General features: G+C 42.7%; 1 protein-coding gene across 7 annotated transcripts in view; it reads left to right on the forward strand.

Annotated features, from left to right (window-relative positions):
• The window catches only part of mylk4b (myosin light chain kinase family, member 4b), a 46,446-nt gene extending 32,197 nt beyond the window's left edge, over positions 1-14,249 (forward strand). For 3 of the 7 annotated variants that reach the window (XM_083766550.1, XM_083766551.1, XM_083766552.1), the window contains 12 exons: positions 4,489-4,585; positions 5,891-6,314; positions 6,965-7,179; positions 7,481-7,586; positions 8,435-8,528; positions 10,128-10,237; positions 10,347-10,488; positions 10,890-10,960; positions 11,135-11,263; positions 12,091-12,388; positions 12,487-12,538; positions 12,644-14,249. In XM_083766550.1, the coding sequence (XP_083622676.1) occupies positions 4,489-4,585; positions 5,891-6,314; positions 6,965-7,179; positions 7,481-7,586; positions 8,435-8,528; positions 10,128-10,237; positions 10,347-10,488; positions 10,890-10,960; positions 11,135-11,263; positions 12,091-12,388; positions 12,487-12,534 (1,734 nt within the window). In that variant the 3' untranslated portion in view covers positions 12,535-12,538; positions 12,644-14,249. Of the gene's footprint in view, positions 1-432; positions 1,267-4,488; positions 4,586-5,890; positions 6,315-6,964; positions 7,180-7,480; positions 7,587-8,434; positions 8,529-10,127; positions 10,238-10,346; positions 10,489-10,889; positions 10,961-11,134; positions 11,264-12,090; positions 12,389-12,486; positions 12,539-12,643 lie in introns of those variants that run through there. The other 4 variants (XM_083766546.1, XM_083766547.1, XM_083766548.1 and 1 more) reach the window with 4 other exon arrangements.
• The last annotated feature ends 6,066 nt before the right edge of the window (positions 14,250-20,315 follow it).

The raw sequence follows: 20,315 nt of genomic DNA on the forward strand, positions 1-20,315 counted from the left end.
GCTTTTACAGGATGTACCTACAGTTGAAATGTAGTTAACCATCAAATCATTTTAGTGTCCATCCATGGTAACAGTTTGTTCTATTTTATGTGTCTCACTTTTTACCGGATCATATTTCAATAGCAAATAGTCAAGATTCCGACACCTGGCTGAAAAGCTTTTCAAGTGTCTCAGATGTCACATAGCAATCCCCCCCCCCCCCCCCCCCCCCCCCCCCCCCACACACACACACACACACACACACACACACACACACACACACACACACATATAACTCCCCAGCCCCCGCCGATCCCCTACCGTACACCCGAGCCATCAGCCCTTATCACTGGCCACTTACTGACGTCCATGGGGGACTGGTGGGGGGCTGCACTGTTATTTGGAGGACACCCACTGCTATTCTTAAGCACTCCGCCTTCCTCTGTGGTGCTAGTCAAAGGAGAAGGTCTGCCAGGTCTGATCTTGTCCTCTGTGCACCTCTCCTGGTGTAGCAGATACCAGATACCCTGCATTGTAGCATTGTGGAACGTGATGTTCCATGCGAGACTGGATGGAACTGAATGGAATCTATGAGAAGAGTTAGTTGTTAAGAGTCCTGCAGGGAAGAAATCAACTGAAGAAGAAAATCAACTGAAGGACTTCCATATGCTGAGGTGAGAAGGAGGCAAAAGGAGTTGTGTTACATGCCGTTTGTGAGGGAGGAAACTGACTTCGGGCTCCAGGCGTGTTGCCAAAGCAGTCATGAGTTCCAGCTTGGTCAATTCTTTGGCCAAAGTCTATGACCGTAACCCTCTGCGTGGTCAGAAAGTCGTGGTGAAGAAGCCATCGACCATTGCACCGGAAAAGCCTCACACATCCTCTGCAAGCATGGCCAGCGACGCCACCCTACACGGCGTGGAGAGCCATATAGACTCCCTGAGCTGTCAGATGGAGCAGCTGCTCAGCATGCAGAAGACCGTTCTCACCCGGCTGGACGGGCTGTCCCAGGACGTGAGTGGGGTCGGTCGCAACCTGGCCTCCTTGCGGGAGGAGATCCAGGGTGATCAGGGCTCAGAGGTGAAGATGGCATGCAGGGAGCTGCAGGGGGTGGTTCAGGAGACCAGCGAGAAGATGGAGCGACAGGGTCACAGGTTGGACGGGGTGGAGAGGCTGGTGGAGGGCATGCAGCAGGTGATCAGCTTCATCGGGGAGGTGGTGAAAAGCTCCCGGCTGGTGGAGCTGCTGTTCAAAGAGCCTGGCAGCAAAGCTGGCAGAACCGCTAGGAAGGTGAGTTTGTATGTGAAAAGTTAAAATTGTTAAACTCTTCTGAAACCTCAGAAGAGTAACATTTAAAAGGTACATTGCAGAGAAATACAGAGAGTGGATTATTGCTCAATGCTTTATGTTGGTGCCACGGCATAAGTCTGAGGGATCTTTATTCTGAAATTGGTTAGATGCCACACATTATACAGTAAGCATAATCCTAACCATAATGACCTCACACTAAACTCAAGATTTTTGGACTATTGGGGTTTCGGAATAATGGGGCTTATCTCATTTCTGATTCCATATCATTTTATTTGTTTGTTTGTTTATTTGTTTATTTGTTTTTTTTATTAGTTTATTAGTTTATTTGTTTGTTTATTTATTTATCCAACAGCTGTGCCTTAAATCCAGGATGGTGTGGGATCTAGTTGAGCTGTGTCCTCTCTATTGTAATGCTGTCAAAAAAAGTTGCTAATTACATTCCAACTGGACTTGATACACCCTGTGACCTACAGCATTGTCCTTGTCAGATTTGCATTCCATGAAGCCCATGGAAATAAACCTGTCAGTGTCACTGACAAGTGACAAATGATGCTAAAAGGATGGTTCTTCTTAGGACATGAAATGATGCTCAAGTGGCGCATCGTTAAATGTTTATGCGAGGTTGCAAAGGCTCCATATAGAAACTACTGGTTTTATTGTTATTAATGCTTCCATGTGAAGATGTTCTTTTTTTAACCACTTAAATCCGAGATACTATGGGAGTAACCCAGGGGTATATACCAGTCCCCCTCCTTTTTACCCTCTTCGACAAAAATAGCAGATCTACAAGCTCACAACTTGTTGCAACGTATGGCATTGTAATCTTGTAGGTCAGCTATGTTCGCTGAATATTCGCCCCCCAGAATCGGGAATCGGGACAGAGTGTATTCTATATGGAGGGCAGAGAGAATGGTAAAACATGTAAGCCATGACTCTCTCTCTGGGCATCAGATTATCAGGGTTATGTGGTTAGTATTAACTGGTTGAGCCTACCAGGCACCCGTGCAAATACAGTATATTCGATGTCTATTAATGGCCTATGGAAATATAATTATATAAATAGTAGAATACTCCTATAAATACATAATAATGAGGTATTGTGTTCTGCTTCTGTTGTAATCCTCCTGTATGTTATCACAGCAGTTGTGTTTTGGTTTCGGTCCTGTATGGTTTAATAGGGTTAAATGACGTTCTGTTAATAAGGTTCTTTATTGTTCACCCACAGACACATGATCTTATCGTACTCTTTTCAGTAGCGGGTTGAGCGTAGAGGGTATAGAATGTCAAAGGGCTCAGATTGTATATAGGCTATTTGTCCTGTCAGTTGCAGTGGCCTTGTCTGGATAGACAATTGCTCTGTGACATTGCTGCAGGCAGTGATTGATTACGTGGGCTGGAGTGCTTGTCAGTAAAGTGTGTGTGTGTGTGTGTGTGTGTGTGTGTGTGTGTGTGTGTGTGTGTGTGTGTGTGTGTGTGTGTGTGTGTTTCTTTTGTAGTACATTTTTAAAGGAATATTGAAGAGCCACTTCCTGAGTAACTTGCCCAATACTGATGATGGAGTAGGTGACAGTACTAGAGTGATTGATTACGTGTGCTGGAGTAATTCCTGTCACACCATAGCAGCAATTATAGTTAGTACCTCAATGCATACCGGAACTACTATAGAAAAAATAAGGGTGCGTGCATGCTTCTGTGTCTGCGTGTCATGTGTGAGTCTGAGTGTGCATGTCTGTGTCTTAGCACTCATCGGACAGCTATTTTTGAAGTCTGCTGCTGACTCAGCATCTCTTATAGGCCCTATGTGTGTGCCTGGGGACTGGGATAGGGTTATGTAAACAACATCCATATGTCATGTTTATTACTTAAGTGTTACTGATTTTCTTTTAGAATAGTTCTTGATAGTAATGAGCTCTAAATAAAGGCATTCGTGAAATTTGGTTCATTCCATTTTGTGTTTATTCCGAATGGCTCCACAAGTGTGTTTGTTTGATACCATATGCGGTCCAGTGGAGGGAGAGATGATTGTAGAGCTCTCCATTCTTTCTAGTGAAGACAGAATCTGTCCAGCATAACATGAAACTCTCACTTTGAGCTGTGGCGGCAACTGCACCAACTGCAACAAACACCTTGGACTGACTATGTCTATTCGACCATACTTTTCCCACTGGAAATATACGACTCCATAAACAGCCACGGCCCACGGCATGTTCTGCTTTATGTGAACAGTGTTCTAATTTCTAAATTCTAATCTCCGGCACCGTTGGTCCAATCCATGCCAAACTTTGCACACAGACTCCCTGGATGCCAACGACAACCTCTGCCCCAAATATTCCTCAATGGCCTGTTATAGCGCCACCATGAGGCCACAACCTGACCTGCCCTGGTGGAGACCTGTGCCGATGGGCACTTTTTTATACTTTTTGTTTTTTGAGTGGTGCAACCACTCCTACAACCAGCTTGCAATGTCCTCGTACGTGTTTGTGTGTCTGTGTGTCTGTGTGTGTGTCTGTCTCGTACTTGTTTGTGTGTCCGTGTGAGCATGAGTATGTGACTTAAAAATAGCAGTAGGGGGCGCCAGAAACAGTGAGAGGGGTAGTGACTCTAATGAGAGAGAGTGAGAGAGGTAGTGACTCTAATGAGAGAGAGAGATAGAGAGAGGGGGGGGGGGATTGCACCACTCAGTTCACACGTGTGTGATTTTTATACTACATGTCAGGGTCGCGTACCGAATATAACAGATCTTCACGCTCACAGTCCATCGCAGTGGCTACTGTATTTATATAGACATTGTGAGCTTGTCACTATGTGACTCCCGTGCAACCAAGTATAACTCAGATTTTATTTTAACGTATATCTCATGTATCCACATGATACCCAAAACAAACAATACAGCGTTTATACATGTCGTTATATGATATGCTAATTTGTAAAATGATAGACACTGTAGTCATGGCAGAGACTGAAGTTGGAAAAGCTGTGCCCAGTGCCTGTGTCAGCGCTAATCGTGCTGGCGGTGGCACACGCACCGAACGCACATGCACCTTCATTCGCTGGGAGCATGATTGAACCCAATGTTGTCCGATTAATGTTTAAGGGCCCTTTGATTCGGTTCAGAATTGTGTTCTGTGAAGTTTTAGTGTATCCTGCCTTCTGTTAATCTAATTTATCTTCGTTTCCACTTTTTGTTTTCCAAAACCATAGCAGAAAGACAACAAGGGAAAGGATGGGAAGGATAAAGCCAAAGTAAGCCTGAAAGGCCTGAAAATTCAGAAGAAGAAGAAGGCCTCAGATGCAGCAGGTACAGTACAGTATAGTTTCAATGTCCCTTTTACTTTCTTTTTTTTTTGTGTCATCAAAGTTTTTTTAATGATTTTAAATAAAGCATACAAAATCCACATGACTTACACAAAAGAAAAAGACAAGAAAAGAAAAAAAAGAAAAAACACACCTAGCAGTAAAAAAAAAAAAGAAAACCCCTGGACAACACCCCTCCACACTCTGTTGTTGACACTCGTGATTATATCATGTAATGTACAAATACAAAATGTTACAACAATTCTTTGATATACAAATAAAAGTAGTAGTATTCAAAGGATGCCGTTTCAGTCATAAGTTGGGTCCAGTCTGTGATCTCTGGCGTAGCAGAGCTCTTCCAGTTTCTCAGTATCAACCTAGCTGCAGTAATAAGGCCTGCAGTCACCAATGCATGTTGTGCCTTGGTGACCCCCTGTGGCAGCACCGTGCCATCTCCCAAGAGACATAACCTTGGGCATTCTGGTAGTATTAGCCCCATCCAGTCTCCAAGTTTCCCCAGTACCTCTTTCCAGAAAGGCACAACCACAGGACATTCCCAAAAGGCATGTAAAAATGTACCATCTTCTCCTTTACATTTCCAACATCGTTTGTCTTCCACCAAGCCCATCCTAAACAGTTTCACAGGGGTATAGTAGAATCTATGTATAATTTTGTAATGTGTAAATTTGCTTTTAATATCCCTAGTGGCCCACCCAACTTTGGAAATTATATTTGACCATTTCTCTTCACTTATTTCACATCCTAAATCCCTTTGCCATATTAATCTAAGATTTTCAGTCTTTGCACTTTGTAATTCCATTATATTTTTGTAAATTATTGAAGCCCTATGCATTGTCGGTGGCCAGTCAAATTTTCTTTCAACATATTAGGTTCCTCTATACCCCTGTTAAGGTTGAACACACTTCCAACACTACTTCTTAGTTGAAGATATTTCCAAAATTCACCCCTACCCATCACATTAAATTGATTCTCCAACTCCTGATGTGACTTAAAAGTTGTATGTCCCTTTCACTTTCAAGCGAATCACTGTGCGCAAAGATACACCTTTTTATAACTTAGTTCTCAACATTGTGAGCTTGTAGATCTGCTACCGTATTTCACCAATTGTTTGGCCCAGAATATAATAGGGATGCTATGATTCATGATTCACAGGATTCATTACATTGCATTAAAACATTATGACTTGCAGTAATGCTGAAGATAACGTTATTTCCATATAAGAACAGTGAAATACAGCTTGGTAACAGGGTTTGCTGTGTGGTCCTCTCTGTTTTGTCCCACCCAACAGATGCATTGCCCCTGACAGAGCCCGAGCTGCAAGACCAGGTGGAGAAGCTCAACAGGCAGAATGCTGAGCGTTCCCAGGGCGGCACAGAGGCAGAGGGCCTGCAGGGTAGACAGGAGGCTGGGGGAGAAGGCAGAGGGGATCTGGCAGAGTTGATCCTGGATACATCGGCCGTTGCCCGAACAGAGGAAGCGGAAGTGGTGGGGGAGGAGGCAGAGAAGAGCAAGAGAGCGGACGAAGGCCAGGAGGACGTCTTGCCAAAAGAGGTGGGCACGGAACGTGTGCCCAAAGAGGAGGAGGCAGAGGGAGAGGAGAAGAGGAGAACCACGGGACCAGATGAAGAGCAGTCTAAAACACAAGAGGTCGTCGGCACTATCCCAGACATTCCCAGTCAGATCTGTGAGACCACTGCTCTACCACAGGAAAGGTACGTAGTCTTGGGAAGCTATGGTTACTGACATGTGGCCCATAGTAATAATTCGTTTAGTTAGTTTATTAAAATGCTTTGGCCATGTCTTACGACCCCCGCCCCGCCCACACTCCCCACCCCCAATACAAACTGACAAAAATATCCTTAATAATATAGAAAATATATCATGAATGAATACTGAAACCAGATATGAATACTGAAACCATAATCATTAAGGCAAGTGTATGCATGTACTATGTGTACTACAGTATGTAAACTCTTCATTTCCATTCAGTTTAGACCCCCCCAAAATAATTTGTCGACCCCTCGAGGGGTCGCGACCCACGGGTTGAGAACCCCTGGGCTACAGTATAGTACTAAATTAAAAATAGAAGAATTTGTTACTATGCAAGAAATGGAAGGAAGCCAATATCCTTATTCGGGGGCCTTTCGTTAATGAAGGAATTTAATAAAATATAGGCATAAATTGCTCAACAAGAACAAATCAAAACAAGCTTTCAAAATGTAATAAAGAAGTGATGACTAAAAACACAAACTACATTGTGTATTGTACATTTCAGGTAGTTTGGGTACATTACTTATTTATTATTGTGTGTGTGTGTGTGTGTGTGTGTGTGTAATCGTAACAACCATGGCATGTTGTGCAGTTCTGAGGAAGCTGGTGAGATGGGTACTTGCAGCAAGCGCCGTGTCACAGAGGAATATGTGGTGAAGGATGACCATAAGAAAAGTCGCGTGGACGGCGAGAAAGAGGAGGACGTCGAAGTTCCTGAGGCGGAGGGGGTGGAGAGTCAGGCCGTCCAATCAGACGAAGTGAAGACAGAAGAGGTGGAAGAGTCTACACTGAAGGAATACTTTATTGGTAAGTTGTGATGTTTCTGTGGTCCATTTATAGTATAGTATAATATAAATGACTAAAGCCTACTTCATACAGTTCACAATGCAATGTGTTGTGAGCTTGTAGATCAGGATTTTGTGGTGGCCAACATGGCATGCAAAAAGTTTAGACAGCAATAAATTACTAATGGTTGCGTGCTCAAGAGAAATGCAGCTTTGCCATCTTTCAAACTTGAGTATCTTGTAAGCCATTGCCATTGTACTTTCTGTTTGAACAGACAAAAAATTAAGAGACATTGCTAATGACACTGTGGAATCTATTTCAGACTCAGGCCCGCCTCCTTCGGCCCCCTTTGACCATCACATTGTGACCCCCAAACCCCACCAGATAGCCACGTACTACACCATCATCAGAGACGAGATCCTGGGAGGGTGAGTCAAACGGAGCGTTGACAGGTTGCCCTGCATGCCAATTAGGAGAAAGGCCCACGAAAGCCAGGGTCTTTTCCCTTGGTACACCACACCCTCTACTGTATGTCCACTGAATGGCTCTCATAACACCCTGCCATTTATTTTTGTGCTGGGCCCCCCTGCGGTCACTGAGACATACGTACATTCACATGCACATACAGTACAAACATACACAACCAGACACATATGGGATAAAACACAAAACTCATCAATTCCGTCTTATGAAATAAGTGGAAATGTCACACCCTGTGAAGGGGCTACATTCCCCCCCCCCCCCCCTCAAGGGCAGATGATTAGAAATCTCAGGGGGCATTTATGTAATAGCGGCCTCTCTGATGCAACAAGCCGGTGCTAAATCCAGCCCCTCAAACTGGAGATTAGTCTTCAGCACGCAAGCACATTGCTCAGATATCCAACATAATGACATAGTAACAAAACCCCCATTATTATATTACTGAGGGACCTTATTGGTCCCTCAGTGTGTGTGTGTGTGTGTGTGTGTGTGTGTGTGTGTGTGTGTGTGTGTGTGTGTGTGTGTGTGTGTGTGTGTGTGTGTGTGTGTGTGTGTGTGTGTGTGTGTGTGTGTGTGTGTGTGTGTGTGTGTGTGTGTGTGTGTGTGTGTGTGTGTGTGTGTGCGCGTGCGCGCATGCGCGTGTGTGCGCAATTGGGATACATGTTCATACAATGTACTTGCCTGAGTGGCCCTTAATGGTTTATATTGCTCTCTTTGTGTGCAATACTCAATCTTTAGTCTAAATTGGGCCTAACACACTGTTGCCCTGTTCATGTGTTTGATATGCTGCTAATAGGGGACGCTTTGGACAAGTCCACAAGTGCGTGGAGAACTCATCTGGATTGACGTTGGCCGCTAAGATCATCAAAGCCAAGAGCCAAAAAGAGAAGGTACTGATCTGCCAATGCAGATAGGGAGGGACATTTGAAATTGTGAAGTTATAAAATATAGCAAACATATCAGACTACATTTCCCAAAAGGAAACCCTTTAACTCAGTCTGGCCAAACCCTGTTTGTATGAATGTTCTGTAATATATTTCTGCGAGATGTTGTGGTAATTTTAACTTTTACCCCATTTAATTAATATTGCTAAATAGTATGCCATGAAGACAAGAAACCATTTTAAAAATAGACATACTAACCAACTTGTCAGCCTCTTCATGTTCTCATCCATCTCACTATTGGTCAACATGAGAGTGACGTGAGTTGCGATAGAGATTTGGATTTCCCAGCATACCGCTGTGGCCACACTAATCATCTCAGACATTCACATGGTCATAACCAATCAAAGCCTCAGTGCTCATGTTGCTCTCACTGGTCAGCTGTGGCGCGACTGAAATCATTGGCACTTACTATCTGTCCGCCAGTGAGTATGACAACACGACAAATATGTTTCATTATTTTGTCAACATTTATTTCATATTTACCTACCTGACCTGTCAGTCAGCAGGTTAAAGGACCACTTCACCACTTTTCAACCTATCTATCTTCATATAATTGGTCCTCACTAATATGCATGATAAAATAGCACGATGTTTTTCTACTCAGTCAGTTCAGAAACCCATCCACCAGTGACATCATCGATGGGGAATCCAAGCTAATAGAAACTGCAGGCTTTCTATTCCTGAAAAGTTGCAATGCGAAAATGGAAGACATTGTTCTCACGATAATACAAATCGAAATATATTTAGAAAAAAAAAAATATATATATTTTAAAGTGCCTAGTGATGATGTCACTGGTGGACGGGTTTCTGAACTGCCCACAGCCGAGCACAGACCAAGTAGAAACAAATGGTGGTATTTTATCATGAACATTAGTGAGGACCAATAATATGAAAGTCCTTTAACACCTTGAGGGCCCGGGCCTATTTAATACATTAATAAAATGTGCCCATCGTCAGCAAGCACCTCTAGGCTGTAGAGCGATGCGATCAGTTTTCATAGCACTAATTTGACTGAGATTATCAATCTCCGTCTCGGGCACATGACCGTGCACTTGAACTTCACGGTGATTTACGTCATGGTGTCGATGGTGTTAACCACTTAAACCCTATATACTTTGTTAACCCTTAGTTGACCTAGGCCCACCAGGCATCTTTACTTGGTCTTCTCATCTTTTCCGACACCAAATACAATATCATCAGCAAGAATAGCTGATCTGGCCCAGGCCGTAGTGTAACGGTCTGGGCACCGGACTGGTGATCCAGTCGCGGTGTGCCGCGGGTTCGACTCCCGGACCCGACACGGCCTTTACCGCATGTCATCCCCCCATCTCTCTCCCGTTTCCTGTCAGCCTACTTTCTATCCCTTAAAAAAAAATCAATAAAGGCGTAAGCCGCAAAAAAAATATCTAAAAAAAAAAAAAAAAGAATCTGCTGATCTAACGATCAGGTATTTTTGCTGAATGTTCATGGCGGCTAGGGTTACCCTAGGGTTGATATGGTTAAGTGAGCTGTCTCACTGATCATTGTGTGGTGCGTGTCCTCCAGGACGTGGTGAAGAACGAGATCCAGGTGATGAACCAGCTGGACCATGCCAACCTCATTCAGCTCTACGCAGCCTTTGAGTCCCGCACTGACATAATCCTAGTCATGGAATAGTAAGTGTACTGTCTGTATGTGCGTGTGTGTCTGTGTGCGCGTGTGTTTGTATATTGTGTACGCTATACAATGCATTGCAGCTACTTGACTTGTATGGCTGTACCACAGTGTGGACGGAGGAGAGCTGTTCGACCGCATCATTGATGAGAACTACAACCTGACAGAGTTGGACACTGTGCTGTTCATCCGCCAGATCTGCGATGGGCTGCACTACATGCACAAGATGTACATCCTGCACCTCGACCTCAAGGTACACGCGTTACACCTCAGGATTGTCCTGTTTATATACAAGAAAATAGAGGTTCATTTTCGTGTACATCCTTTTACAACAAAATAGTGTTGTAAACTTGTATATGTGACTTTTTATAGGCCAAGGCCATCCATCATCACTCTTGTAGAGTGATGACGTGTATAGACATGTCAGTCTACATTTACCAAAAGGACATGCATGGGTTAATTCAATCTGACCAGCGATCATAAATAATGAAAGGATATCAAAAGCGGCATAGACCACCCCCAGTATCCCTTACAGCAAATCAAATCCTGCTGACAGTAGTTATATACTGTATGGTCCGTTGTTCCTATAGTTATAGTCAGAACTACAATATAGCTCCGGTGATAATGCTTCACTTTGTCTGTGTACTCTTTCAGCCAGAGAACATTCTTTGCATCAGCCGAACGACGTACAAGATCAAAATCATAGATTTTGGCCTTGCCAGAAGGTAAGAACAAAAACAAGTTTTACTCTTATGTATTGTACCTGTGATCAAGATGTAACAATAATGTACAACAATACTGTACCTTGAAGATGAAGATATGAATTATTGAATTATAACTTCTCGTTGCCTATCCTTATGTTTCCTGTTGTTGTTTTCCTTCTCTTTTTGCTGTGATAGATATAAACCCAGGGAGAAGCTAAGGGTCAACTTTGGAACGCCTGAGTTCCTGGCTCCTGAGGTGATCAACTACGACTTTGTTTCATTCCCCACGGACATGTGGAGTCTGGGCGTCATCGCGTACATGCTGTAAGTGCAGGATTCTTAACATTTCCAACACACACACGAAGTGTGGTGGCTATTATACCACATGCGAGCAATGCCCTGACCAGTGAGTCCCCGTTTCGATTCCTGGCTGGCAAGACCATTTGCTGAGTGTCATTCCCCTACTCACTCCACATTTCGTGTCTCTCTCTCCAATGTTACTTTCAATTAAAGTCTTGAAAATGGCACAAACTACTTGAAAATAAATGAATAGGCCTGGGCCGTGGCTCAGCGGTCCAGGCACCTTGGCTGGTAATCCAGTCTGGCAGTGTGCCACGGGTTCGACTCCCGATGGCCCTTACTGCATGTCACCCCCCCATCTCTCTCCCCATTTCTTGTCAGCCTACTGTCTATCCCTCCATAAAAAATAAAGGCGAAAGCCACAAAAAAAAAAACATTTAAAATGTTTAAATAAAATAAATGAATAAAGGGTTTCACTACCTGCAATATTGCTATCTGCTTTATTGTTGAGAACATGTGACCAGGGTTTTGATTTGTAAAAAAACCCACAAAGGCGGGATCAAAAGCAGAGTCTAAGGGCCGATTCATACTCCTATTTTAGAGCAGAATAAAAGTCGGTTCGGCGCTGTAGAGCCTAGTACAATGTGACGTAATTTGAGGTTCGGGGGGGCGGGTACCGTCCTAAAGTCGTCTCTTCGGTGCTACTGAAATTTTTTGACGAGCCGAAATCATTTCGGCACTACAGCGCCAAAACAGCGGTAAAATAGGAGTATGAATCAGCCCTAACCCTACATGTGACTAGCTTGAACCAGGCAATAACATCCCATGCCTCTCTGTGTCTCTCTGCTCAGGCTGAGTGGTTTGTCTCCTTTCCTGGGGGATGACGACAATGAAACCCTGAACAACATTCTGGAGTGCCAGTGGAACTTCGAGGTAGAGGAGTTTTCAGACGTCTCCGACCAGGCCAAGGACTTCATCACGCGTCTCCTGGTGAAGAGCAAGTGTTGGAGGCTGAGCGCTGCAGAGTGCCTCAGACACCCCTGGCTATCGGACGCCAGCCTGCACTACAGGCTACAGCAGAAGGTACAGCAAAGATCCAGGACTCCACTGGTATCTTCTTGCATCTGTCATTCTAAGCCTGAAAAAAAGGTATTTTGCATATTAAATGTATGCAAATTGTTGAAGTTGATGCATGCTCACATATTTCCAACTTAATCGTTATACCAATTCATGCAATCTTCTTCCAGAAGAAAAAGTGCCAATCATGCACACATGTGCTTGCTCCGGAGAGCTAGACAGGTAAGAACAGCCAATTATAGATTATATACATCTAAACAGCAATCTAAGATACATTTATATCATATGGTGTTCGCACCTAATTTTGCTTATTGTCTCTCTCCTCAGAATGACTGTGAGGCCTTTTGCATGCCTTTTGACAATACACGGCCTTTGTGCCCAATACTGGACCAATTCTGCTTATCACCACAGCTCACTAGTTCAGACTCAGAGACAGGATACAGAAACGGAATAGAGTGAAGCTGCCCTCTGGAGTGACGCATCGCTCCCTCCGAGGCCAGAACTGTCTGCTACTGTAGTTAAGCCTGATTTATATGAAGCCTTTTAACTTGGAGTATAAGCCTTACTATATCATTTGCAATATTGAATGCGTAATGCATGATAACGGCATAACGTTTATGAGTATTTCATGCTAAATGGGTACTAACCTTATAATTGTAACTGTCATGGCAAAAAAGTGACAAGGTAAATATTACAGCTATACAATAAACCCACAATCTTGTAGGTTTGTCACTGTTACAGTTATTAACCCAGAAAGCCATACCATAGATTCAACTGTGATGGTGAAAAACAAAGAATTATGTCAGTTATGTTCCTCAAAATAGTTTGTTTACTGTAGCTGCTTTAAAACAAGGATAACAGTATTGTTTTGGTATACAGTGTATAGCTCCCTCTAAAAGTGACCACACTGTAAAATCCTCAGTACATTTGAATCTATAGTTACTTGAATTAACACTGAGGATTTTGCTGTGCAGTTTCACATTATCCCATTTTTTTGTAAATATTTTTGCATGCCTTGCACTTTATGACATATTTCTCAAAACATAAAATACAAATAAACAGCTTTAATACAAATGGATTTAACGCTACTATACAATTAATATTTTGTGAACATGAAGTTTTCCTTGCCTTTTTATAAACAAGTCTTATAAATATAATATATTTTCTTTTCTGGTCTAAGGTACATACATTTTGAACTTGGTTTTCATCAGGGGGAGCTCTAATTTAGTTATTGATTGATTAATTAATGTAGACTATTTGGCATTCTTTAAAAACAAATGTATGTAATACATATCCCCACCCCCTCTGGAAAGAGTAAATGGTTCAAAACACACACACACTCCCTGCTTCTTGCCTATTGCTGAATTCAACCCAAACTGCAGGTGTATTTTATTTATTTGTACATTGCCTTCAGTGTGCACATGTGACATTAGCAGGCATTTGCTTGGGCAGTTTGGAGTAGCTCTCTCACCTTCCATGAAGGCATGAAAAAAAACAACGGAACACTACCTACTGTACGATTGAATGTTTCTCATTGAAGTTAGTTCTTATGTTAATATTTTACTGGTTTAACACCAGATTGTACTTGAAGCGCAAAGCTTTAACTTTTATTTTTTTCAGGAGATTTCACGTATTTTTGCACATACATTGGGTATCATGTGTAAATGTGCAGTTTTATTAGTGAGCTTAGAAGAGTCATCTGTGCAATAATACCACACCAGTCCCAAACAGCAGAATATCCATTAACTAGCCTACTTGTTGCTTGTTACACTTCCTTTTACACTTTGAAAAGCTCTGTGATTTTGGACACCTGTTTATTTTAATGTGTTAGTATAATTTTTTTCTGTTCTTTATTCAAGTTTGCAATTTGTGTAATGATGAAACAACAAGAATTGTATAACACCAGATAATAAAATCTAATTTAGCACGCAAATGCTTTTTTTTCTCCAATGTCTGTTGCAATGCTTTTAAAACCAAGTAGATGTTATACTGTGGCTAAACAGTATACAGGTACTGTACCTTCATAGAAACACACACATGTCCACTAGAGGGCAACTGAGCTGCATGCATGGTGATGGCAAAAACTGATTCCATCTTTATACAATATATACTCCTATATAATACTCTCTGTACTCTGCTGCAGTTCAATGGAATAGACTTCGTAACTGAAATCAATATTGCTTCTGAAAACAAAAAACTATCCTTGCAGCTTAATAGCAATTTATTGACTGGTAGTTTTCTGATCCAAAGGAGTAGTCATTAATAAATAAACCATTGTCATGAGTCATGACAATGGTTTATTTTTTCATAAGACCTTTTATTTGTAACACAGCAAAGCAAAGCAACTCCATGTGGAGGGGAAATAGGATAGGGATGCTCACAGACACATGCAGTAGCTATCCGTGTCAGTCATGGTTAACATAACATACATTTTATAATTTATAAAACTTTAATCTACCCCCTGCATTCCCATAGCAAATAGCAACAATAAACAATCACAAGCAGTAACATTAAACAATATAGCTGCAAGCAGCGATAAGACGGGGTCAAGCCATAAAAGCAATAAAGAAAAAAGCAAATGCCAAACAACTCACACCTCTACCAACTGGCCTTGGGCGTACAGCCGGCGGAACTGCGCGGCCTGGTATTCCTAAAGTAAATTATGCTTAAACGGTTAAAACTAACCTTATTCCTAACCTTAACCTCAGTAAAGCTATGCCAAAACCTAACCCTATTCCTAAACTTAACCCCAGTAAAACTATATGCTTAACCCTAAACGTATTTCTAACTTATTCTCTTATTCTCAGTAAAACTAAATAAAGAATACAAGAATCGCCGCACCAAGCGGGGGTGAGATCGAATCGGGGCGACCGTACCTGTTACCAAAAAAGCTATACGCAATATGCACATTAAGCCAACACTGCGCTTTAAATAGGTGGTTGGAGACTGGAGATGGCGTCACTTTTTTGTTACGCTGATTGGCTGAAGGCCAACGCTAGCCTATACTCCTACAGCCAACCAAGCATTAGCAGGGTCCAGACTCCACACAAATTAATGGAAATGCGATTTCAAAGGGGAGTGGTTAGTGTGGATTATATCAATCCTATATAACAAAAAATACATCGCATGAATGCATCTGGGACATATCCTCAGTGATGTATCCTGAGGTCAACAGAGTTTCGGGTCTTCCAACATCATACCCCTCACTCAGGCGACCCAGCCAGGGTGATCAAGTCCAGACTTACGTCCCAGTAGCTACCCTCAATCAGTCCCACCTAGTGCAAAACCAGGGTCACACAACCAGTTGGAACTACTCCAGAACTACTCTGCCAGGGCTGGGAGGTACACTTCTGGCGCATGGAAGGACTAGGCTCTGTGGGTTGTCTCCTGTCCAGGCCCCTCCTACATCTCACCAGGTCCACTCCTGCTCTCACCAGGCCCAGGACCTGTGCGTTGCACCAGAGTCCCAGCACCAGACACTTCATTCAGGAGTGGTGGGCAATGGTTCCGCAGGGAAATGGTGCTGCGGCTCCGCTTGCTGCTTGCATGGCCCTCCTAAAGGCCTCACGAGGGCTGTTGAGTTTTCTCCTAATGGAGGACACAGGCTGGGGCGCTAACCCATACTGCTCACCCGGGTGCCGTCTACATTCCGGCTGTCACCCGTCTCTCCGGTGGTCACCAGACTATACCTGGTTGTGTCACATACGGTAGTCTATTCCGCAGGGAAATGGTATACTGTATACAATCATATAATTGGGAGATCATTGGGAGATAGGTCAGAGGTCCTTTGACGAATGACTGTGAGCTGCAGCTGCGGTTTCCCATGAGACTCTACCATATTGCCAAATTTTGTGGAAAGCGACAGCACAGAACTGTAATTACGTCACCATTGACGGCCAGTTATAACCCAACTTTAGTATTTAATTCCAATGTTTTACAGAGAGGCTGAGATTTGAAAGTTCGTAGCGTTCGACAGTAGTTGCGCGCTCTGCTTGCGCACTAGTAAGCCATTTATGTGTGCAAAGCGCAAGTACTGTAGGCACTCGACAGAATGCAGTTCTAGTTATTATTATATTTTGGGCTCAAGTAGCGAGCCTCCTAATGTTATCGTACATACAATATGTCATCATAGTCACTATGATGACATTTTGATGTCATCAGAGTACTTCATATAGGATTTATCTATTATGTTTTGAAGATTTGCTGATCCAACCATCTTCCCACTCGACAACTATTTTCATTTTCTAACAATTTTCATCCATATAGTGCCTGGAAAAGTTTATAGAGTTATTTAATTTTCACCTCCCGGGTGGACCTTACTTTGAAAAGCACTAATTATACCCTGAGAACTACAGTACAGCAGGCTACACACAATACTGTTTTACAATGTAATGTCATGTAAAATGATTGCATAAATATGGAGAGTTTGCTGCATGGGTTTGCTGTAATGCAAACATACTGTAAGAGTTCACCCAAGACCTTTTACTCTGAGAGTATTCAAATGTGGAGGATTTTTCTGTGTAGCAGAATATTTGTCTTAAATCTGTGCATTCATTAATTAGTTTTAATGGTGCAAATTATCCAAATGTCAAATCATTCTCACAGTCAGAGAGATTGCTATAGTGTCAGCAGCAGCAAGTGAGAAGGCTATATGAGAATGGTAAGAGTAAACTTATAGCCTTATTTAAGAAACCGTCACTAATTGATCTTAATGAATGTAGGCCTACGTGATGTGTTTGTTACTGTCCAGGGAGCTTCTGAGTGGAGTGTCTGTAAAATGCACAGAGAGAGCATGCTTCCATTCACCACTAATGAGATAAGTAGCGTGGTAATTGGAATGCAAAGCTTCTCACCAGTTATCAGGAAAGGCTACATGGTTGGTAAATAATAATTATGTTTGTCTTTAGTCAGACTTTATTAAGCATCCTAGGAGGGTGGCTGTTGAGGTTATTGGTTAACTGGGTGGGCATGAGTTTAAATGCCATGTCTCTCTAACACTGACTGTAAGATCCTGAGAGTTAATTTAACTCGGGTGTACAAATGGGTATAAGGGCCCATTTTGTAATTTGTACACTCAGTTTTGAATAACAGAAGCACAATTCATGTGTTATTTCAGACTACACTGTGGCTAAGACAAGAGGAGGAGTTATGACAGAGTGGCACTGCATGTGGCAATGATGTATAAATTATTATGATTCTATATCCAAATGTAATGAAATATGCATTTTACCCATGAACTCCAAAGGTAAAAACGTTTTTAAGTAATGGGTTTGTATTTTTCAGTATATCTTGCACAAAGGCAGAAATAAGATCTCTGCCTCTAATGTGAATTTCTCTGAAGGTTATAACAAGATAGTTTGCATCAACCCCCAAGATGTTCACATGAGATGGCAGGGTTGTTTTGACTCTCACTGACAACCTTGGCATGGCAAACTTCCTCCCAAAGCGGCCGTTTGGATTGGATTGACCCAAAGTCCCAAAACAATGTACGTTCATCAGATATTATGCTAGACATAATGCCAGATGTTCAGCATTTTAGGAGGAGACATTTCATAAAAAAAACGAAATTCTGTGTTCCTTCTCTGGGCAAAGTACACTGCTCATGGCTTATTGCAACACGTGGGCAAATTATTCCATTGACATATAGATTGAGTGGGACATCTCGATTAGGGTGCAAATGGGCTACGGACATGTATGACATTCTTTCGAGAGCTGGTTATGAAGACCATTATTATATTAAAGTAGAGCAAGTAGAAATTAAGGTAATAAAATAAATTATTTTTCAAAATGTAACGGACAGATGGGCACTGGATATGTAAACCAAAGCTCCGGACATACTGTGAGATAAAGTATGTCTATGTTCCAGAAAATTATGTACGGTATAATATATATATATATATATAATATATAATATACTGTCAAAAAAGAAACAATCTTTATGTGCCCACTGCCCAACTCAGGGCTGGCATACTTGAGATTGGTAGATATGTATAGGCGCACAGTTCAGGAGGATAGATTATGTTAGATTACTAGGAGGGCCATTTAAACGTAAAATGGCATTGTTTTATTTGTTTTCATTTTGTTCTAATATACTGTGCGTATATCTGACATGCTGTGTATGAAGGCAAGATGCAATATGAACAGGAAGGATTGTCAAAAAAAAAATTATTCTGTTAAATGTGTCATATAATCCCATAATGGGATAGTGGCATGGCACGAAAAAAATAATAATCATTCATTCATTCATTCATATAGCAAATAACTTGATTGTGGTCATGGTGACATATACTAGCATTATTCATAAATAGAAATTAGACCTATCAGGTAGCCTCTGTCAAAGTTTGTCCATTTCAGTCATGTGACTAAATCTCATCCACCTGAAACCTGTTTTAATAGAGAACGTGAGCCTTAAAAATACACACTTCACTACGGCAACAACTCAAGCAGACAGTGAATGCTTCACAGTTGAATGTTGATGTGAATACATGGCTGGTTGTTAATGAGCCTTGACTTGACAGACACTGACCCTGAAAGTACAATTGAAGGGAGCGTCTCGGTGGTTTGGCTCCAGTCGGTGCATTGGACTCTCTTAGACCTTTGGGAAAGGGACGTATACAGTGTCAAGGTGTCAGATATCCCTGTGCTTGAAGTATAAGACACCGGTTGCCATGGGAAATGCTGAAAGACAGGCCTGAGCTTTGGGACCTGGCATACAACTGCTTGATGTCAAAAGTCTGGGAAAGGGACTAGTGGGACTTGCAGGGTTCCCAACTCTGTCAGAACAGTGATGTGTTACATCAGCCGCTGTACTGTACTGCAGTACTGTACAGCTGTTTAATACTAGTCAATCTACAAGTCAATCTATCTAGTCAATCCACTATCAAAGTGGATAGGAATGGCTTGGGACATGGCTTCACTGGGATCCAGACAGAGGTAGGCCTATAGGTGACATGAAGAACCTTGTTAAGTAACCTTTCTGTCTTTCTCCATCATTCTCACCTGTACATTTTACCCCCAGTGGTGGAATCAACCTCTGTCAGATACAATAATGAGAGAGAGAGAGAGAGAGAGAGAGAGAGAGAGAGAGAGAGAGAGAGAGAGAGAGAGAGAGAGAGAGAGAGAGTGTGCAAGGGGTGTTGGTGATTAGCCTGGCTTGGCCAGCCTCATAGCGGAGATTCACTGAAGATTCTGCGGGGAGGAAACATCAGTGAACCCTCGCTATGAGTCTGGCCGCGCCAGGCTAGTTGGTGGTGGCATCACAGATGCTACTTTTCAGTGTTATATTTTTAATTCATTACATTTAAAAAAAAGTGTAATCCCCTTGTAACATGAAAACGTATAACTGAGAGAAATATATGCTCACTCAAGTTCAAGTGTGGCCTCATGAGGCAAAGCACAGTGTTTAGTGTGTGTGTGTGTGTGTGTGTGTGTGTGTGTGTGTGTGTGTGTGTGTGTGTGTGTGTGTGTGTGTGTGTGTGTGTGTGTGTGTGTGTGTGTGTGTGTGTGTGTGTGTGTGTGTGTGTGCGTGCGTGCGTGCGTGCGTGCGTGCGTGCGTGCGTGCGTGCGTGCGTGCGTGCGTGCGTGCGTGTGTGCGTGCGTGTTTCAGGAATAGGATCTCAATGGGACTACAATACAGTCCTGGCTTCCCTTCAGATTTTAGCCTTGTCAGCCTTGGAAAGATCCCTCAGTGCAACTGGGGTGGGTGGGGGTGGGGGTGGGGGGGACTTGGGGGGCATGGCATGCGATGGTGTGGGAGAGGTCAGGACACATGAGTTGAGTACATACATGCTTTATATGAGATCTAGCTTACGGTTTTGTATTTGTTTTACTGTGCGCTGCCTGAGCCAAGCCAGTGAAAGTGATCTGATACAGTGGTTCTCTGCTGTGCAGGGGGTGGGGGGCTGGGGGGGCCTGTGAAAGGCTGACTGGCTCTCAGTGTAACAGCATCGGCCTCCAGCGCTGCTCATGCAACAGTGAGAAACTCAATTTGAGACCGGAG

The sequence above is a fragment of the Protomyctophum parallelum genome (genome assembly GCF_964188405.1).
Source record: "Protomyctophum parallelum genome assembly, chromosome: 6".
NCBI classification, from domain to species: Eukaryota; Metazoa; Chordata; class Actinopteri; order Myctophiformes; family Myctophidae; genus Protomyctophum; species Protomyctophum parallelum.